Source organism: Oreochromis niloticus, linkage group LG20 (genome assembly GCF_001858045.2).
Source record: "Oreochromis niloticus isolate F11D_XX linkage group LG20, O_niloticus_UMD_NMBU, whole genome shotgun sequence".
Lineage (NCBI taxonomy): Eukaryota > Metazoa > Chordata > Actinopteri > Cichliformes > Cichlidae > Oreochromis > Oreochromis niloticus.
In genome coordinates, this window is record NC_031984.2 from 22,150,855 (window position 1) to 22,169,060 (window position 18,206).

The 18,206-nt window shown below is 42.3% G+C and overlaps 1 protein-coding gene across 15 annotated transcripts in view; it reads left to right on the forward strand.

Annotated features, from left to right (window-relative positions):
• The window catches only part of kif1b (kinesin family member 1B), a 59,799-nt gene that overhangs the window by 38,328 nt on the left and 3,265 nt on the right, over positions 1–18,206 (forward strand). For 5 of the 15 annotated variants that reach the window (XM_025901525.1, XM_025901529.1, XM_025901527.1 and 2 more), the window contains 28 exons: positions 323–428; positions 638–655; positions 1,571–1,719; positions 3,576–3,754; positions 4,337–4,474; positions 5,317–5,568; positions 7,164–7,282; positions 7,605–7,690; positions 7,903–8,032; positions 8,383–8,536; positions 9,551–9,641; positions 9,731–9,849; positions 10,005–10,060; positions 11,164–11,272; positions 11,392–11,458; positions 11,616–11,700; positions 13,222–13,327; positions 13,794–13,820; positions 15,684–15,798; positions 15,897–16,030; positions 16,131–16,192; positions 16,287–16,432; positions 16,619–16,879; positions 16,974–17,045; positions 17,142–17,263; positions 17,357–17,509; positions 17,736–17,928; positions 18,075–18,193. In XM_025901525.1, the coding sequence (XP_025757310.1) occupies positions 323–428; positions 638–655; positions 1,571–1,719; positions 3,576–3,754; positions 4,337–4,474; positions 5,317–5,568; positions 7,164–7,282; positions 7,605–7,690; positions 7,903–8,032; positions 8,383–8,536; positions 9,551–9,641; positions 9,731–9,849; positions 10,005–10,060; positions 11,164–11,272; positions 11,392–11,458; positions 11,616–11,700; positions 13,222–13,327; positions 13,794–13,820; positions 15,684–15,798; positions 15,897–16,030; positions 16,131–16,192; positions 16,287–16,432; positions 16,619–16,879; positions 16,974–17,045; positions 17,142–17,263; positions 17,357–17,509; positions 17,736–17,928; positions 18,075–18,193 (3,368 nt within the window). The remainder of the gene's footprint in view (positions 1–322; positions 429–637; positions 656–1,570; positions 1,720–3,575; positions 3,755–4,336; positions 4,475–5,316; positions 5,569–7,163; positions 7,283–7,604; positions 7,691–7,902; positions 8,033–8,382; positions 8,537–9,550; positions 9,642–9,730; positions 9,850–10,004; positions 10,061–11,163; positions 11,273–11,391; positions 11,459–11,615; positions 11,701–13,221; positions 13,328–13,793; positions 13,821–15,683; positions 15,799–15,896; positions 16,031–16,130; positions 16,193–16,286; positions 16,433–16,618; positions 16,880–16,973; positions 17,046–17,141; positions 17,264–17,356; positions 17,510–17,735; positions 17,929–18,074; positions 18,194–18,206) is intronic. The other 10 variants (XM_013271116.3, XM_019349848.2, XM_013271118.3 and 7 more) reach the window with 6 other exon arrangements.

Genomic DNA, 18,206 nt, shown 5'->3' on the forward strand with positions numbered 1-18,206 from the left:
ATGTGCAACATATTTATCTAGAAATTCATAATATAAGGGTAGGACTTGCAAAATTACTGTGTACATCTCACAATCTAATAACTATAAACCAGTTTAATGCTATTACACATCCAGAAGTACACATCATTTGGCTTCATAATCACAGTCTTCAGTGCTCATTTTTCACAAATAAAACCCTCGTCGGGTTGGCGTGAGCCACTGCGTGTTCATTTGAGGTTGGGAAGAGAAGCTGCAGTTCTGAAGGCTCGCTGAGTTCACCTGTTGTTGCGGCTGACGGACAGTTTTCCACGTTCTCTCTCCTCTTCCCTGTGTTGGTGTCCAGGTTTACGAGAGCAAATTGCAGGAACTTCAGAAACAGGTGGAGACTCGCTCACTGGTAGCTGAGACACCCGATGAAGAAGAGTTGGAGGAGGAGGAGGAAGAGGAAGGTGTGTAGTATGCATTTTCAGACCTGAAGATGATTGTTTTTTGTTGTTTTTTTTCTGTACACACTACATGTACATGTACATGCTAAAATATATATATATATGTATATATAAATATATATGTGTGGGTGAGTGCGTGTGTTTTTTTGTTTGTTTGTTTTTTAATATATATAAATGAACTGTGTCTGTTTTCTTCCACACTTTGTGTCCAGAGCCTAAACTCCTTGGATGTGCGTATAGTATTTACATATCCATAATATCACTTTCATTCAGATTCAAGTATTTTAATAGTGCCACATTAATTACCCATTGAAGGTATTAACAGAAAACTAGCTCAAAACTAGTACATCCTCTAGTCCATGCAAAATAAAACGTACTACTAATGGTATATGTTGTTTTACATAAATTTCTATATTACTTTTACTAAACTTCTGTTTAACCAAAAAATCCATTGAGATTTTTTTTTTTTTTTTTTTCTTTCAAGGAAGACCAGGTCTGAAATGCTCATCATTATGAAGTCTAAAGGACCATACGTATTCAGCCCAGTGATGACAGATTGTCATTAAATCACTGTTTCAGGTTTCAGAGCATGCCTCTGTGCTGGTTTCCATCATTTTAAGTCTGGATGAAAGACTGGTAATAACCAGCGATGGGTCATTAATTAATTTAGTCTTAATCTCATCCATCTAGGTGGCACATTAGTCAAAATGAAACCTAATGTGAATACAGGCTCAGTCATGTTTAAAGAGGTTTTATTTATTGTGACAGAACCAAACCTTTATGCTCATAGATTGTAGTTTCATACAAGAAACTCTTAGTTTTGGTTCTCGACGCATAAGTTTGTAAGTTTCATGCCTTTCTGGAACTTGTTTCATTAATTCTGTTTGAGGGACTCAAAAAGAAACTGTCGATACTGCAGTCAGTGCCTACAAGTAATGTTACCTTTAACTGAAGTAAAGTTGACAAAATGCTATAACTGAGAGATCCTCTTGAATTTCAAGCATTAATGCTAAGTAGGATATATCTGTGGCTGGGCTAAATCAAAGCTATGGTCCTTTTGGGTTTTATGATTATTTGATTTGTAAGGTTTAATAATTGCTGTATTTATCTTGATAACGCCCCCTCTGTCTTCTGTATCCGCACAGTGCCGTGGACTCAGCATGAGTTTGAGCTGGCTCAGTGGGCCTTCAGGAAGTGGAGGTACCATCAGTTCACCTCCCTTCGAGATCAGCTGTGGGGAAATGCCGTCTACCTAAAAGAGGCTAATGCCATCAGTGTGGAACTGAAGAAGAAAGTAAGTGAATTGGTGTTTCTCTTTACTTACCTTGAAGTGAATCACCCACACAGCAGTAATCTGTCGTTTTCTACGTATTTCACTGACACCTAAACACAAACCCACATGACACGCCCTCAGGCCTTGTGAGAGCGTCACAAGGGAAGCGCCTGATGATGTTAATGGGTCAGAGGATGTTAGACTTAAAGGTTGCTGCATAAAACATTATGCATATAATGGTTCCTAGCATTATTTTAGGGGTTTGGTAGAGTGTGCTTAGATAACTTAGTGTTAAAATAAAATATTATCATCCTTACACTATACACTGCTTCCCCGCCTCTTTTTCAGCTCTGTAAAAAGAAAAGTTCCATTTTAGCTCCTTATTTATTTAAAGCCCTCCTCTCAAGAAGCCCCGTTTATATAATACAGCTTCATCAAGATGGGAACAGCCTTCTAAGAGCTGTCGACTGGCAGTAAAACCCACAAAGAGGATAGACTTGTTCAGTACGAAATGTTTTCATGCAGTGGTGTTGACATTTCAGAAATTACTTGTATTGTGACCATAGACTTTTCTTATGCATCCCCTTCCCTCTACAGTTTCATTGTACATGTACAATGACAATGAAAATAAAGGGCTATTCTAGTCTATTCTGTTCTGTTCTATTCTTCAGGGTGTTTAGGTTACAGTGTAGCACACAAGGTGAAAAAGAATCCCAGACTCACTCCTTGTTTGTTGGCTTAGCATTGCATTTCCCACACAGGTCTGTGTTTGGTCAGTGCTAATTGTGGCCACATTAGCGTGCAGCATGCTAACACAAAATTAAAAGTGATGCAGGCCTTCAGTTTTTTTAGATACTGGAAGTTCTTGCTGCCAGCAGTAGACCATTTTGGTGTGCTTTGAATGTGATTGATACATTTTAAAGAACCAGCAAATTAAAAAAGAAAATGGCGGCACTCTCCTTGTTAAAGGTGTCGACACACTGTAAGAAGGTTCCTGTTTTTGAACTCACCTGGACACCCAAGTTTGTGCATGCGATAGCTCGGGAACAAAGTAGAGTAGCAGTTTCAAATTGATAACATAGGTGTATCTGCTAAAAGTCTCGGCCGAGTTTGAATCTCAGTGGCATCGGCCTCAAGGTTAGAGGTGTGGCTTTTACTTTAAAGCACTTTAAATGGTTACTAAGATGACAAAGCTGTATATCAATGCCATTCCATTACTACTCATAACCTTAAGGCATTATTTATTAAAGGTCACACAGATATTTATTTTTTATGTCCCTGTGAAAACTCCTTTAAATAAAACTGAGACCCTGCACTTTAATGTAGTTTGAATTTTATATTAACAACAAATTGAATGTGCTGAAGCACATCGCCTGAAGATGTTTAACTGTCCAAATACATACGATCTAGACTGTGTGTTTTGAGATAATACACAGGGCCGTGTTTTCAAATGTTACAGGGAGCAACCGCTGATTCACCGCCTCAGAAAGAAAGAAATATTACAAAGCAGAAGCTGGTTTGCCTGGTTTACCTCCCTCATCAGGGATAAAAGTGTGATTTATATGCTTGTCCACTTCTAGGCCCTCTATGATTAATACCAGTAATAGGTCATCTGTCACATTTCCAGGCCATTTTCATCATAGGCTGACAGGATTTTATCTTAGGTTTCTATCTGTGTGTGATTTATATCGAATGTTATTAATTGGTTTAGCGTTATGTGTCCAGAAGATGCTGAGATCAAAAGGGCATGAAGAGGAAGGGAGTAGAGGGGTGTTCATCTGATCTTTCAGCTTCACGATACCAACCAACCTTCGAACATTTACTTACCTGAAGATATAAACCGTCCCTTTTATTCGTCCTTTCCCATCATTCATCAGGTCCAGTTCCAGTTTGTCTTGCTGACAGACACACCGTACTCGCCACTGCCCCCTGAGCTCCTTCCCCCAGAGCCAGAGAAAGATCGTGACCCGAGGCCTTTCCCTCGCACCGTGGTCGCTGTAGAGGTTCAAGACCTGAAGAATGGAGCCACGCACTACTGGTCCCTTGAAAAACTCAAGTAATGCTTCCACTTTTCCTTTCTTAAACCAGTCCTGAGTTTATTTACAATACATAAATTTAAATCCTGAAGCTCCACTTGAGACACGTTTGACACGTACTTGGGGTTTTTTGTTGTTGTTGTTGTTTTCAAATTGGTTATACTTAAAATGCTGTTAAACAGGTGTACCTAATAAACTGGTAACGTAGTGCTTCGTCTATCACTGAAAGACCATTCTCAATAATAATAATGATAATAATAATAATAATAATAATAATGATAATAAAAGCCCTAACTTCAGATTTTAACTGTAATTTTAGAGTAACTAACACGTATAAGAAATAACTTACCAAAACACATTTTTAAGTATTTTAAACCTTTTTTTTTTTCCTTTTTTGTTTTTAAATCATCTATCTGCTTTTGTGCAAATTTATTTTTTTTTAGTGTGCCTCTTCTCATATTTCCTGTACCAGGAATGCAAGAAGGACACACAGAGCTATGATATCAGCGTCTGTACACCCAGCAGCGTCTCTGCCTTCTGGCTTTTAGGAGCTCTATTTCTCATCGCTTGTCCATTAAAATGACTCGCTTGTCATTTTGCAGGCAGAGGCTGGACCAGATGAGAGCGATGTACGACCGCGCTGGAGAAATTGCCTCCACGCACCAGGAGGATTGCGAGGGCACTCTGACAGGAAACGACCCCTTCTATGACCGTTTCCACTGGTTCAAACTCGTGGGGAGGTATGTAACGCAGAACAAGCCAACAGAAGCGTACGGTGCATCACATTCACTCGTGTTCCACTTTCACTTTCATCCTCTGCCATTGGAGTTACGTGCACCAGCGTTATCACACGTTTGGGCCTCATGTTTTATTATTTATGTCTGTTGGTGTTTTGCGCCTCGTGGAAATCCTTCATTTTATTTTTTTGTTGTTGATTTTATTTTCCCATATGATTTCATGTCACATATCAACATTCCTTTTTGTATTTATTATTTTATTTGATGTCACATTTTAATCCTGTGTTGTTGTTTTTTTATTTATTTATTTTTTATCATTTTGCTGTGTCTGTTCTCACATGTCACTCCCATGTTGATATCCAACTGTAATTCATACAAACACTTGTTAACAGCATTGTGGATTTGGATAATGTGGAATTTTGAGGCATTTTGTATTCTATCCTCTTTTCATTCAGCCTGTGTGAGACGATTTGTATGTTAATCCTTTAAAGTGACGTTTCATTTTGGTTTAAAATGGTCATGTTTCTGTAAACCGCTGTCACACTGTTGGCTTAATACCTGCTGCCTATGAATTGAATCCTACAATTTTATTTGCATTAACACTTCAGATTATTCTGTGTAGCTGATAATTGTTTACATTACCTACTGGAGAAAACCTAAATACAGGCCTTTCCTGCTGGTTAGTGTCCAGCTATGTGTTTTATGTTGTTTGAGGCAGGAAATGTTTGTTTCTGAAAGTGAAGTGTCACATCGATGCCATGCTCGCTGAGCTGTTTTAACTCTATTGCTCCACTGTTACCTTTCCTTGGTTCTCGCCACTCTTCCCAAACTACCGCCCCTCTCAGCTCCCCCATCTTCCACGGTTGCGTCAATGAGCACCTGGCTGACCGCACGCCCTCTCCTACTTTCTCCACCACCGACTCGGAGATCACGGAGATGGCGGACGAGCGTCAGAGCGAGATGTCTGATTTGATCGACGACGAGGCGTTCGTGGACGACACGAGCTCAGACGCCGGCACCGAGGAGGGCTCGGACATCTTCAGCGACGGCCAGGACCCCTTCTACGACCGCTCCCCCTGGTTCATCCTGGTGGGAAGGTTGGTGACCATGGCGTTCTCGTCCTCCACATACAGGCTGGGGCAGCAGTTTGGAGCTGATGTTGGCTTGGTTTATTTTTATTTGCATGTATGCAGATACATAGCAAAGAGAAACCAGTGAAGAAAATGGGAAAAACTGAGGATGTACTGGATTACGCCCTGTGACGATGCAGAAATAGATTTAGGATAGTTGATAGTTTTGCATCGAGCAGCAGTGCAGTGAATAGATGTAAAGGGACAAAATACATCAACATTATTATTAAACAGCTGGAAGGTCAGGAGCTTAAAATGTGAGTAAACACATGCGTGCAAATTACTTCCTGAAAGAGTCAGATCATGTTTTCAGAGCGGTTTGAGATAATTTGGGCACTTTTTGGATGTAATATGATTAGTCACACTTTTAATTTAGACTCAGTCGTACAAAAAAAGCCACCATCTTTATCCATCCTCCCAGCGTGATGTCTCATTCCCCGCCACCATCACAGTGCTGACTGCATTAACTGCCATCTGTGTTTGAAATACATGTATTTGCTGTGTGAAAGCTGATTGGCTACTTGTCATCTTATGTTGTTGTTTTTTTTTAATCTTTATTTCTTTTATTTATTACATTGTAATTACATCATTATGTTTTTATAACCTTGTCTGCTTTAACAGTGTGATGGATTGTAGTTCATATTAACTGACCAGTAGTTGGTAGCTGTCACTTAATCAGGCTCACTGGGATTTGTTTTAATTCATTTTTGCAAAATGCTGCAGCAGCTCACGTTGCACCCATGCCGCAGCCTCAGTGCTGTAAACACAATGGCTACTTTAAAAAAAAAAAAACGACTCTCCCGCCTCAGAAGAAGATGACAGATCGGTGCAGCCAGACTGAGCTGAACTAAGCTCGGCTAACCTGCGTCACTGTGACTTCAGAGAATTTACAGATTCATATCTTTCCTCCATCTTAGCCGCGAGTCTCCCTGCACTGGGACAGCAGACAGTAAAAAAAAAAAAAAAAGAGTAGGCCATCAGAGGTACAGCAAAACAAATCAAGTCCCACAAAACAAACTGTCAGTGAGCGCGTGGGTAAGAGACTAACACGGCCATAACGCAGCACAATAAACCACCCTGTTACAGGCTTTACCGCCGCAGCCCCGGCGATCCGTCACCACCCTGTCACGCAGTTTAAAAATAAAACAGATGGTTTGAGCTGCTGCAGATTTCAGCACCCCGGAGCATGTTTGAGTTTATATTCCCCCCCTTGTTTTTGTTTTTTTTCTTTGGTCCTTAATTTTTTTTTGCTTCTCCTCACATAAATGTCACTAATATTTTGCAGTATGTTATTGTAGTCATTAATATGTGCTAAACACTCAAAGCGATTGTGCGCAGGGTGTTTGAACTGCTGTCAGTCTGTATATGTTCTGTAGAGACATCAGAAAACTGTCTGTGACACTGCTCAGATTTTTCGATATCCAGTCTGCTTTGGGATCCAGCAGTTTAGTGAAAGCCTCCGTGAATCGGATGTTGTTTTCTGTATCTGAAAAATGCCGCAGCTGTTTCCAGACTGCACCGCGCTCAGGTTTTCATATCTCTCTCCTCCTTTTTACTCTCAGAGCTTTTGTGTACCTGAGCAACTTGCTGTACCCTGTACCTCTGGTTCACCGTGTTGCCGTAGTAACAGAGAAGGGCGAGGTGCGTGGCTTCCTGCGTGTGGGGGTCCAGGCTATAGCTGGTGAGTAATTAATGAGATTCTTTAACGAGTGAGCCTACTGGGGGAGATAAAAGCACGCTTATTGCTCTTTATTAAATATGAGCGCCCCTGTATTTGGGCCATATGATGTTTTCCATTTTTATGCTATTTAGATGGTAAATTTAACTGCTTTAATGTTCAGTAGCAGCATGGCAGCATATTGAAGAGCCTTTTTTAAGTTACTGGTGCAGTGGCAAAAAAAAGATTCCTTAGATTCAGTGTATTCCTTTTGATCCGTGTTGACAGTTTAAGTCATCTGTGTCTGAGATAGATCCTGATTAGAGGAGGGTTTTTCTCTTTGTAGCTGACGAGGAAGCTCCAGACTACGGGTCAGGAGTGAGGCAGTCAGGAACCGCCAAGATTTCCTTTGATGATGAATACTTCAAAAAGGTAAGCCCGGAGAAGCACCTTTTCTGTGATGGCGTGTAATATTGTGGTTCAAACATCAAGTCATTGCTGTTCCTTTTTTTTTTTTTCCCTACGTATTCAAGTCAAATAAAATGCCTAGCGTTAAACGGCCAATGCCTCACACTATAGCTAGGTTTGGAGATTTAGTGTCGCTCCTCCAGCTATATGCTAATGTCTTCCTCTGTTTCAATCAGAATGACTTCCCCTCCAAGGTCATAACCCGCTCTGGGTTGTCCCTGGAAGAGCTGCGCATTGTAGAGGGTCAGGGTCAGAGTTCAGAGGTCATCACACCCTCAGAGGAGCTCAACAGAATCAATGACATGGGTAAGGCTGCCAGACTTTCACCCCTTTACTCGTAAATTTCCACCTATGAGCCCCAGTGTTAAGCGCAGATGGTCCTGTTTAATGAAAAAGGAGGAATTAAAATGTTTTGTTATGGAAATTTGGCAGTTTTTCTTGTCCTGTGAAGGAACGTGTATGAAAGCTATTTGATGAGTGAACAGCAGAATCCGCTCTATAAATTACAGGCGTGAATGTGTGCTTGTTTTGAAGTCAAATGGAGACTGCAGAGTCACAGGTGCAGTCAAGGGTCTTTTCAGTCAAGGGTCTTTTTTTCTTTTTTTTTAATAAGTCATCCAGCAAGCCTACTAACCTTTCACTGTGGCTTTCTTTAGACCTCAAGCTGGGTAACATTGGAGAAACCAAACTAGGTCATGGTGATGATCTGGCAAGCCACTTGGAGGTGGGCAGCGTCTTTACCTTCCGTGTCACTGTGCTCCAGGCCAGCGGCATCCCGCCTGAGTATGCTGACATCTTTTGCCAATTCAAGTGAGTGCACGATCCTGAGAATATAGTAGTTGAGTCGGGTTTCCTTTACACTTTGTTATCAAAGCTAAGTGAATAGTTCTGTTGCTGATGTAAAGTCACTCCTTGAGCCACTGCTTATTCTTCATATTTTGTTTCCAAGCAGCCAGACTTTCCTTCTGAAGGGTTTCTAAATGTCTTTCAAAGTTTTTCTTTGAACATTGGATGTTTTCCACTCATTTTTTAGTCCAGTCATTGTACTTGAGGTACACGAGGAAAACACCAACTTTAAAATGTATGTTTAGGCACTTTCAGGCAGTGGTGTTGGAGATCTTGTCAGTATTGATTAAATTAAGAATGCAAAAAAGTACCGTCAGATTTTGATCCACCGCAAAAACACACAAAGGAGCATTATCAGTCATGGATTGGCCTCAACAGAGCCCAGAACCTTAATGAAGCAGCGTGGGATCATCTAAAGGCAACATCCAACAAAGAGCTTTGAATGTCCTTCAAGAAGTCTGGAAAACTACTTAAAGAAATGACAAGAACGCTTGCCTGAGAGTTCAGGCTGTGTAGATGAATAAAGGTGGTCATGCCAAATACTGACTTTAAAGAACATTAGAATTGTACAAACTCTGTTTCTTATATACCAAATTTCCATCTATGTTTGCACGTTTCAATGAACTGCTGCACCTGTTTCCCATTTTATTGGGGAAAAAAAACTAAACAAGGGAAGACTTTTGCACAGTAGTTCATATTTGTTTGAAGCAGACTGGTTAAGTGGAAAATGCAGTGCTGTAAAATCAGCTTTTTAACTAAAGTATGGTGTTATTGCTGTAACTTTACACCAAACTGTTTTGGTTTAAAAGTCGTTTGATTTGAGTTCAGTGTTTCAGCTTTATCTCTAAATATAATACTGAGAACAAGGAGGATTCAAAATTCTAGCTAAATCCTGGAGTGTGACTTTCAGCTGTCTGTCGTTATCTCGTGTAAAAAGAAATGCAACCCGCTGACACTCATTTATGTTTCTTCCCTCAGTTTCTTGCACCGTCACGATGAGGCTTTTTCTACCGAGCCTCTGAAAAACACTGGCAAAGGAGCTCCTCTGGGCTTTTACCACGTCCAGAATGTGAGTGCACACACACATCTGCACCTACACACACTAACTGTGCTTCAACGATTTTATTCTAACTCAGTTTGTCAAATCCTTTGGAGCAGATTTCTGTCGAAGTTACAGAGTCTTTTATTGAGTACATCAAGAGCAAGCCCGTCGTGTTTGAAGTGTTCGGCCACTACCAGCAGCACCCGCTGCACCTCCATGGCCAGGACGTGATCAGGTTGGTGGGGGTCAAACAGCAGATCCAGTCATGCAGTGATAATTCAGCATTAATGCAGCAGATTTTGTTAGAAATGTGTAAACGATTGTATTCTAATAACGTTGGCTAATTTTATATGCATATGTAAATAAAAGGTCTTGTTATTATGTCAACAGTCCTCCAACACCATCCAGGAAATACTATCCTATTCCCATGCCTCTGTCCAAACCAGGTGAGTGTTTCCATGTCACTTCAATGTGTTCTCTGCCATCAATAATTTTATGTTGACTTTTTCTTACATAAGCATGCCTCATGTGTCCTTTCACTTTTTTTTCCTTGTCATTTCTCGCCTCCTTTGGATTTTTTTTTTTTGTGTCTCTTATTCAATCATTCCCTCACAATTTATATAATCCACTTACCCAACTCTGTCCTCCTTCCTCTTCTTTTCCCCTTCAATCTCTCTCGCCGTTCATCAATATTGCACATCCAGACCATACCCGTAAGATAGAGTTGATCCGCTACCTCGTGAGCGGTTATGTGAACGGCAAAGTGCTGGACACGCTGTCCGAGCACGCCAACTCCCTGGCGTCCTCTGCTCTGGCCAGTCTGGAGGACGAGGCTGACCAGCTCTCTCACTTCCCCTTCCTCCCAGTGGCCAGTGACCCTGTGCTAACTGTCCCCAAGCATCATGGTTGGTACAGTGGACTGTAGCTAATGAGCCAGATTAGAGTGATTAGAGTAGTGCTGTGCTCTTATAGTGCTCTGTGGCTGCAGGCGGTAGCACGGTAAAGCTCTGCTGTTGTTATGAGTGCTGCACCTTGCTGCAGGTGCGGTTAGTTCGGTCACGATGTCCTGCTGTCGCTTAGAAACTGTCCTGAGGAGACGCCTTCAGGGTCAATGACATATCATTCACACCATATAAGGAGTAAATACAGCAGTTTTCAAGTGAAATAACGTTCCTTTCGATCATATTGAGCATAGACGAATGCAACTGTGAGCTTTAGCGATTAGCCCGTTTCAACAGGACCGTAATCCTGATGTGTGAGACAGCAGGGTGCTGCCACTGGTGTTGTAATCTGTGATTTAGTTCCTCCTAACATTTCAGTATGCTTCCAGTATCTATCCTCTGTGATTACTGGCTCTTTAGACAGATTTAATAGAAGTGTGTGAGCTACTGGCTCAGTATAAAGGGTCAGCAGTGTTTTCACATCACCTATCCATCCTCCATTTAGTCACCCAAAGCATGTAGTAAATACTCCTTATTTTTACTCATCTGCTCTTAAATTCAAACAAATTCCCGCTTGATAACATTGAGCTTCTGTCTGTGTGTGCCAGTTCCAGCCACCAAGTTGAACACCATCACCAAATCCAACCTGGGTCAGTGTGTCAGCAAGTACGACCTGCTGGTCTGGTTTGAGATCAGCGAGCTGGAGCCCACTGGAGAGTGAGTATCCACCTGGAGTGTTATATTCCCACACAAGCTTTAAAGAAACAATAAAAATTATCTCCACAAAGAATATTATAAGTTAGGATGTTGTGTGACCTTCCTCCCTCCATGCACAGGTACATCCCAGCCATCGTGGATCACAGTGGAGGCCTGCCCTGCCATGGTACCTACCTGCTGCACCAGGTACAGGATTGATCCACATGTTGTTTTCTTATTACGCACACAGTGGTAACTGCTTCCTTTGTACACAGATTGACAGAGTTGAATATCTTCTTTTAAAGCGTAATGTTGCTCTAGCTGTGCTCACTGTGATCCTGAGCTCCTGTTATGTTTGCTGCAGGGGATCCAGCGGAGGATCACAGTGACCCTCATCCACGAGAAGGGCAGCGAGCTCCATTGGAAGGATGTTCGCGAGCTGGTTGTAGGTGAGCAGCCTACCTTTAGGGTCTAGTCGTACTATACCTCTCTGTAGAAAACAAAAAACCCAAAGCACAGAAACAATGTTTTATAGTGTTTATTTGGGGGTGCAACGATACACAAAATTCACGGTTTGGTTCGATACTTTGGTGACACGGTTCGATATTTTTTCGATACAAAAAAATGTTCATGCCTTTTTAATTTATCATTTATTAAAATTATAAATATATATTTTAACTCAAAAGTACAGTTTTTAAATTTAATGTTGCTGAAACAACAAAATAAAAAAAATAAATCTGTCTGATCGAGAAATCACTCATCTTTGGAAAAGAGAGTTTATTACAAAGAAATGGCTCTTTCCAAAATAAAAGCTATACTATACGCTTCTTCTGGGCTATATTCTCAGCAGCATCTTAAACATATCAGGTCCCCATAAGGAGAATCATGTGCTAACGGCCGTCTAAATGACTCGGGTAAAGTTTGTAGCATGCGTGCTTGTTGTTTTTGTCTGCTTCCACTTGTCTTTGCACTAGGATGATGTCGGCGTAAATGTGCAGTCATATTCGTTGTGTTCCCACTAGTGCTGTCAGCGTTAATCTCGTTAAAATGACATTAACGCCATAACGCAGCAAATCTCCGTTAACAAGTTACCGCGGATCGCCCCGTGTGTGGGGCTGGACGGCGTCAACATGTTAACAAGCTAACTGCGCTAACGCACTAGTTCCCACAAATTGAGCATTGCGTGGCACATCCGACATACTGTTTTACTTTTGTCCATGACGCGCTTACCATCAGGGTCATGCTTCACATGAAAACCAAGATAGTTCCAAACACCAGATCTGAATGAGGGTGGGGGAGGCTCAATTTCGGGTAGCGTTGAGGCAGTTGCCATGTTGCAACGAGCTTAGCTTCTGTCTTGCTAGCTTGCGCTGCGCTCAGTGGATCTGCACTCGACAGTGCAGCCTAGGCGGAGTAGTCGAACGCAGATCCACTGAGCGCTCAACACAGACAGCATCGTCAGAAGAAAAGTTGATAAAATAAATAAAAAATGTTGTATTGTTCGATACATATGCGTACCGAACCGAAAGCACTGTATCGAACGGTTCAATATCGATACGAATATCGTTGCACCCCTAGTGTTTATGTGCTTTTGATAGAGGAAGACAGGACAGAACATCATTAAAGGGATTTGACTTTGTGAGATCACACTGAAAACGCACCACTCGGTTCTCTCTGAGATATTTTCAGTTTGGAAAGATGAATCTGTCGGGCTTTAGGCTGCTTCTCACTTTAAGCAGTTCATGCTGTAGCTGTAGCTGATGGACCAAATAATTACATTTCATATTTTAGACATTTAGCTGCTGACTCTGAAGCCAACAGGGCTCTTGAGTGTGGATGATTGTGTTGGTACTGGATGCTGTGATAAGACAGCTGTTAGTGGACGAACTGCCTGCTGGCTGAGCTTCTCTATTGAGAGCTATTCCAACACAAGAAGGTCTTATAACTGTTGTGTGGATCTGCCTCACCAGGTCGTATCAGGAACAAGGCTGAAGTGGACGATAGCGCAGCCGATGCTGTCCTGTCCCTTAACATCATTTCTGCCAAGAACATCAAGTCATCCCACAACAACAACAGGTAGGTGAAACTCCCACGCTGAGTCAGTTTGAGTGAAAACGCACTAGTCACAACATTTGAAGGTGTAAAATGTTTCCATTCACAGATCTTTGAAGGTTTCTTGTTGCCTTCTTGCTTGTATTCTCTTCAGTTATTATCATGAAACACATTTATTTATTTTTTTAAAACAGCCAATGTGTTACATTGTTACACTGTGTTATTTTGTCATGATTGAGTTCCTGCCATGTAAAAATATCATTTTTTGATGCTTTGTAGTAACATTATCAGTTAAAATCTATGCATGTATCCTTGTCTGTATATTCTCTGAAGCCACATTGGAGTCATTGCACGACCTTTTCCATTTTCGCTGCTGTTACTTTGCTTCATTGTCTCTGTTGCCTGACTCTTTGTGCTTCTCTCTCTCTTTTTTTTTTCTGTGCGCTCTCTTTCTTCTTCCTGCCGCGGCTGGACTCATGATTGTGCTCAGGCTTTCTATTGATAAGGATATTGATAGGTACCAGCGACCAGAGAACATAAGGCTCCTTCACTGAAAGACCTTTATGCTTCTCATTAGTCCCATAGACTCATAGCAATAAGCTCTCCACAGTTTGTGTGTGCTTGTGTGTTGCATAAGATCTGTCTTCATTCATGCCTGTCGATATTAAGCCTCCTAAGCTCCAAACCAGTAAAAGCAGTCTTTGGAGGCAACACCCTTTTTAGTACTTTTCTGTATTTGTTTGTGATTGTGTGACACTGAACCACAGTGCTATGTATATCCTCTCTAACACTCAGACGTTTCCAGATCAATGTTTTCCCCCTCAGCTGTTTCTCACTATAGAGTCTTACCTCAGTAACAACGAGGCCAATGAGGCACCAGCAGAGCATATCTGGCTCTCAGTCTGTGGCTGATAGTGCCCCCTGCTGTCAATAACAGGAACAGTGTAACCTTGTATAGAGCTCATAGTGACGGTCTTAAAATTGCTGCTGCAAGGCAGTAATTTGTATCCATGTGTGCTGTATATTCTGAGCATATGCAGTTATGTGAGCTCTCAGGTTGTATGTATCAGGACATAATTTAAGAACCAATCAGGTCCTTAGTAGGTCTTAATATGAGGTAAACCTCAGATGAACAACAACGCATAACACATTATACCACGTCATTATTTATTTAACAAACACTGAGCCTAAATTCAGATGTGGTGAGTACATCCAATCATTTTACAGCAAGAAAGATTATTCACAAGTTTAAAAAAAAAAATCAAAGACTGTTTCCAATTGTCCCAGGAGTGGACGTCCCAAAAAATTCACCACAGATATTTGAGGCTCTACAGGCCACAGTTAGCATGCTAAATGTTGGAGTTCATGACAGTGCAATTAGAAAAAGACTCAGCAAATATGGCCTGTTTGGAAAGGCTTCCAGGAGAAACCCTTATCTCTCTATATACAACATGGCAGCATGGGTTCAGTTTGCAGAGTTGAAAACCTAAGCCCTAATGCACAGCTTCAACACTGGTGAAAACCAAACACAGCATATCAGTACAAACACTTCGTACCAGCGGTTTTGCACGGGTGATGATTATTTGGGCTTTTTTTGCTGCCAAAGAACCTGCAAAGTGTCCAGGTCACTGAGTGAGCCATGAAGTATTCTAGAGTCAAATGAGATCATCGTTGGGTCAGTGACTCCAAAGTACAGCAGCAAAGCTATAACAGAATGGTGCTGCAATGGCTTAAAGTCCAGACTTCAGTAAGATTGACATGCTGTGGCGGGACGTTAAGAAAGCTGTGCATGAATACATTTCTACAAACTTCAATGAACTGAAGCAACGTTATAAAGACAAGTGGGTCAAATTCCTCCACACTGCTGTGAAACACTAAAAAAAAATGGTTACCTCAAGTTTTTGCTGCTAAAGTTGGTTCTATCAGCTGCTGAATCACAGGTACTCACAGGTCACATGTACTTGGTTATAGTCATTTGTGCATTTTGGGTTGTTTTAAATAAATAATGATGTGGTGTAATAATCTAGATCCAGAACCTTAGACTGCTTTTTCACGTGTCTGTAAATGAATTTCTTTCTTATCATTGTCCCGATTGGTGTCGGCTGACACTTGACACTCTGTGGCTCCTGATTTATCTGTTGTCAAGGTCTCACCTCAGTGCGACTCCTCACGTTATGTCATGATTAAAGGATGAATGTGAGCACCGCTTCAGTCACTGTGTTCACTTCCTGATATGTCAGAGCTGTGCTCACGTCACTCACTTTTTTTGTAACAACATGACACACTGCTCTACACAGAGACCCTGTAATGTTAGCACCAAGTAGGACTTCATAAAAAATAATGCTGTCAAGCTAACTTTTCCTCTTTCTGTCTTTTTCAGGACTTTCTATCGCTTTGAGGCAGTGTGGGACAGCTCCCTGCACAACTCCCTCCTGCTCAACCGCGTCACTCCCTATGGAGAGAAGATCTACATGACCTTATCTGCGTATCTGGAGGTCAGCCGCTGCTCTGCCGTGTTGTACCTGTTTGTACGTGTTTTTAAGTCTCTTGATGTCATCGTGTCTAACACACACCCTTTATCTCCTCTCTACAGCTGGACCATTGCATCCAGCCTGCCATTATCACCAAAGATATCTGCATGGTCTTTTACTCCCGAGACGCCAAGATTTCCCCACCTCGTTCTCTCAAGAACCTCTTTGGGACTGGATACTCCAAAACTCCTGACTGGTAAATCTGGGCTGCTGTACTGTGGCCATCTCTGTTTCACATTCAGAGATATCTGCCCTGTTACAAAGTTTCCTCGTTCATAACTTCTGCTTCATTATAGCAACCGAGTGACTGGGATCTACGAGCTGAGCTTGTGTAAGATGTCTGACACTGGAAGCCCAGGTGAGCGGACATGAAACATGTTTAAAGAACGGCAGCTGTTTTATCATAATTCTGCTGAGAGCTTTATCCTAATGAGGGCTCATGTCCTGAGCAGGGATGCAGAGGAGGAGGAGGAAGGTCCTGGACACATCAGTGGCTTACGTGCGTGGAGAGGAGAACCTGGCAGGCTGGAGGCCCAGAGGAGACAGCCTCATCCTAGAGCACCAGTGGGAGCTAGAGAAGATGGAGCAGCTGCAGGAGGTGGGGCCTTAAAAGATTTATAAACAAATAAATCTCTGTTTAATGTCTTAGAGGGAAAAACGACTTTTCAACTCAAAGACCAAAGTGCTATTCTAAAAAATTTTTTCTTAGACTACAGACTTTACATGACTAACCCTACCTTCCCCTCTTCTCCCCACCCCACATTCACCCCCATCTTTTGTCCAGGTGGAAAAGACCCGTCACCTTCTGGCGCTGAGGGAGAAGCTGGGAGAGGCGGCTCCCGTGGGAACAGCTCCCACCACAAAGTCCCTGAGCGAGTCACTGTCCAGCAGCATGAGCTCCGGCACTCTGTCCACGTCCACCTCCATCTCCTCGCAGATCTCCAGCACCACCTTTGAAAGCGCCATCACGCCGAGCGAGAGCAGCGGCTACGATTCCGCCGACATCGAGAGCCTGGTGGATCGTGAGAAGGAGCTGGCCACCAAGGTGAGAAAAACGTCGGCTTAGCTGGCGTTCTCGTTGCCGCCTCTTCTTCCTTCTCTGCTCGGAGCTGATCGGTCTTGTTCCTGTTGTGTTGTAGTGCCTGCGCCTTCTGACACACACCTTCAATAGTGAATACAACCAGCTGGTGAACAGCATCAGTGACTGCAAGGTGAGAAATAATACAAAGAAATTTAAAAAATAGCCTTTCTGTGTCAGGGAGTTGATATATTAACGTCTAACTCACCCTGCTGTTGTCTCACTTCAGCTTTCTGACATCTCACCGATCGGACGTGATCCATCCGTGACGAGCTTCAGCAGTGCCACCCTCACCCCTTCCTCTACCTGCCCCTCTCTGTCGGACTCCCGCTGTGGCTCCATGGACCAGAAGTAAACATATTTTTAGGAACATTGACCTCGATGTGCAAACGGTTATTGGCAGGTTATCTATTTGATTCTAACTTGGTGTGATTTGTGTTAAAGGACCCCTGAGAACAGCTCACGTGCCTCCAGTCCCTCCTTCTCAGACTATGAAAACTTCCCAATGGTTCCCACTCTGGAGACCTCCTACCTTGCGCGGGCTGCAAAGAACGAGTTCCTCAACTTGGTGCCTGATATTGAAGAAATGCGACCAGGGTGAGTAATGCCGTGTTAACCCAAACACTGTCACTATGACATGTGTCTCACAGACCAAATGTAAGTCGATACTCATGTTCTCTAATTCAAGCAGAAAGGATGTGGATTGATTCAGATTCCTGAACCTGGATGATTTCAGCTGGAAACAAACCAACTCTGCTTCTTCCTCAGAAAAACAAGCACTCTCTTAAAAAATAAATGAATGAATAAAATCTCTTCTTTTCAGATCTGTTGTGTCCAAGAAGGGTTTTCTAAGCTTCATGGAGCCTCGCTCTAACTCATGGGTGAAGCATTTTGTGGTTGTTCGCCGGCCCTACGTCTTCATCTACAACAGCGACAAGGACCCCGTGGAGCGAGGCGTCCTCAACCTCTCCACAGCACAGGTGGAATACAGCGAAGACCAGCAGGCCATGCTTAAGGTAAGGCTGGATGTAACACGCTTGTCTTTAATGAGAATTTATTCAAATTGTTTTGATGCACGTGGCCAGTTTTGGACACATTGATTGCTGAAATGCAAATGCATCATTTGAATGAACATGAATATAATGTGATGTTTTCTTTTCAGACGCCCAACACATTTGCAGTGTGCACAAAACATCGAGGCATCCTCCTGCAGGCCAACAACGAGAAAGACATGAACGACTGGCTGTACGCTTTTAATCCTCTGCTAGCAGGAACGATAAGGTACACACACACA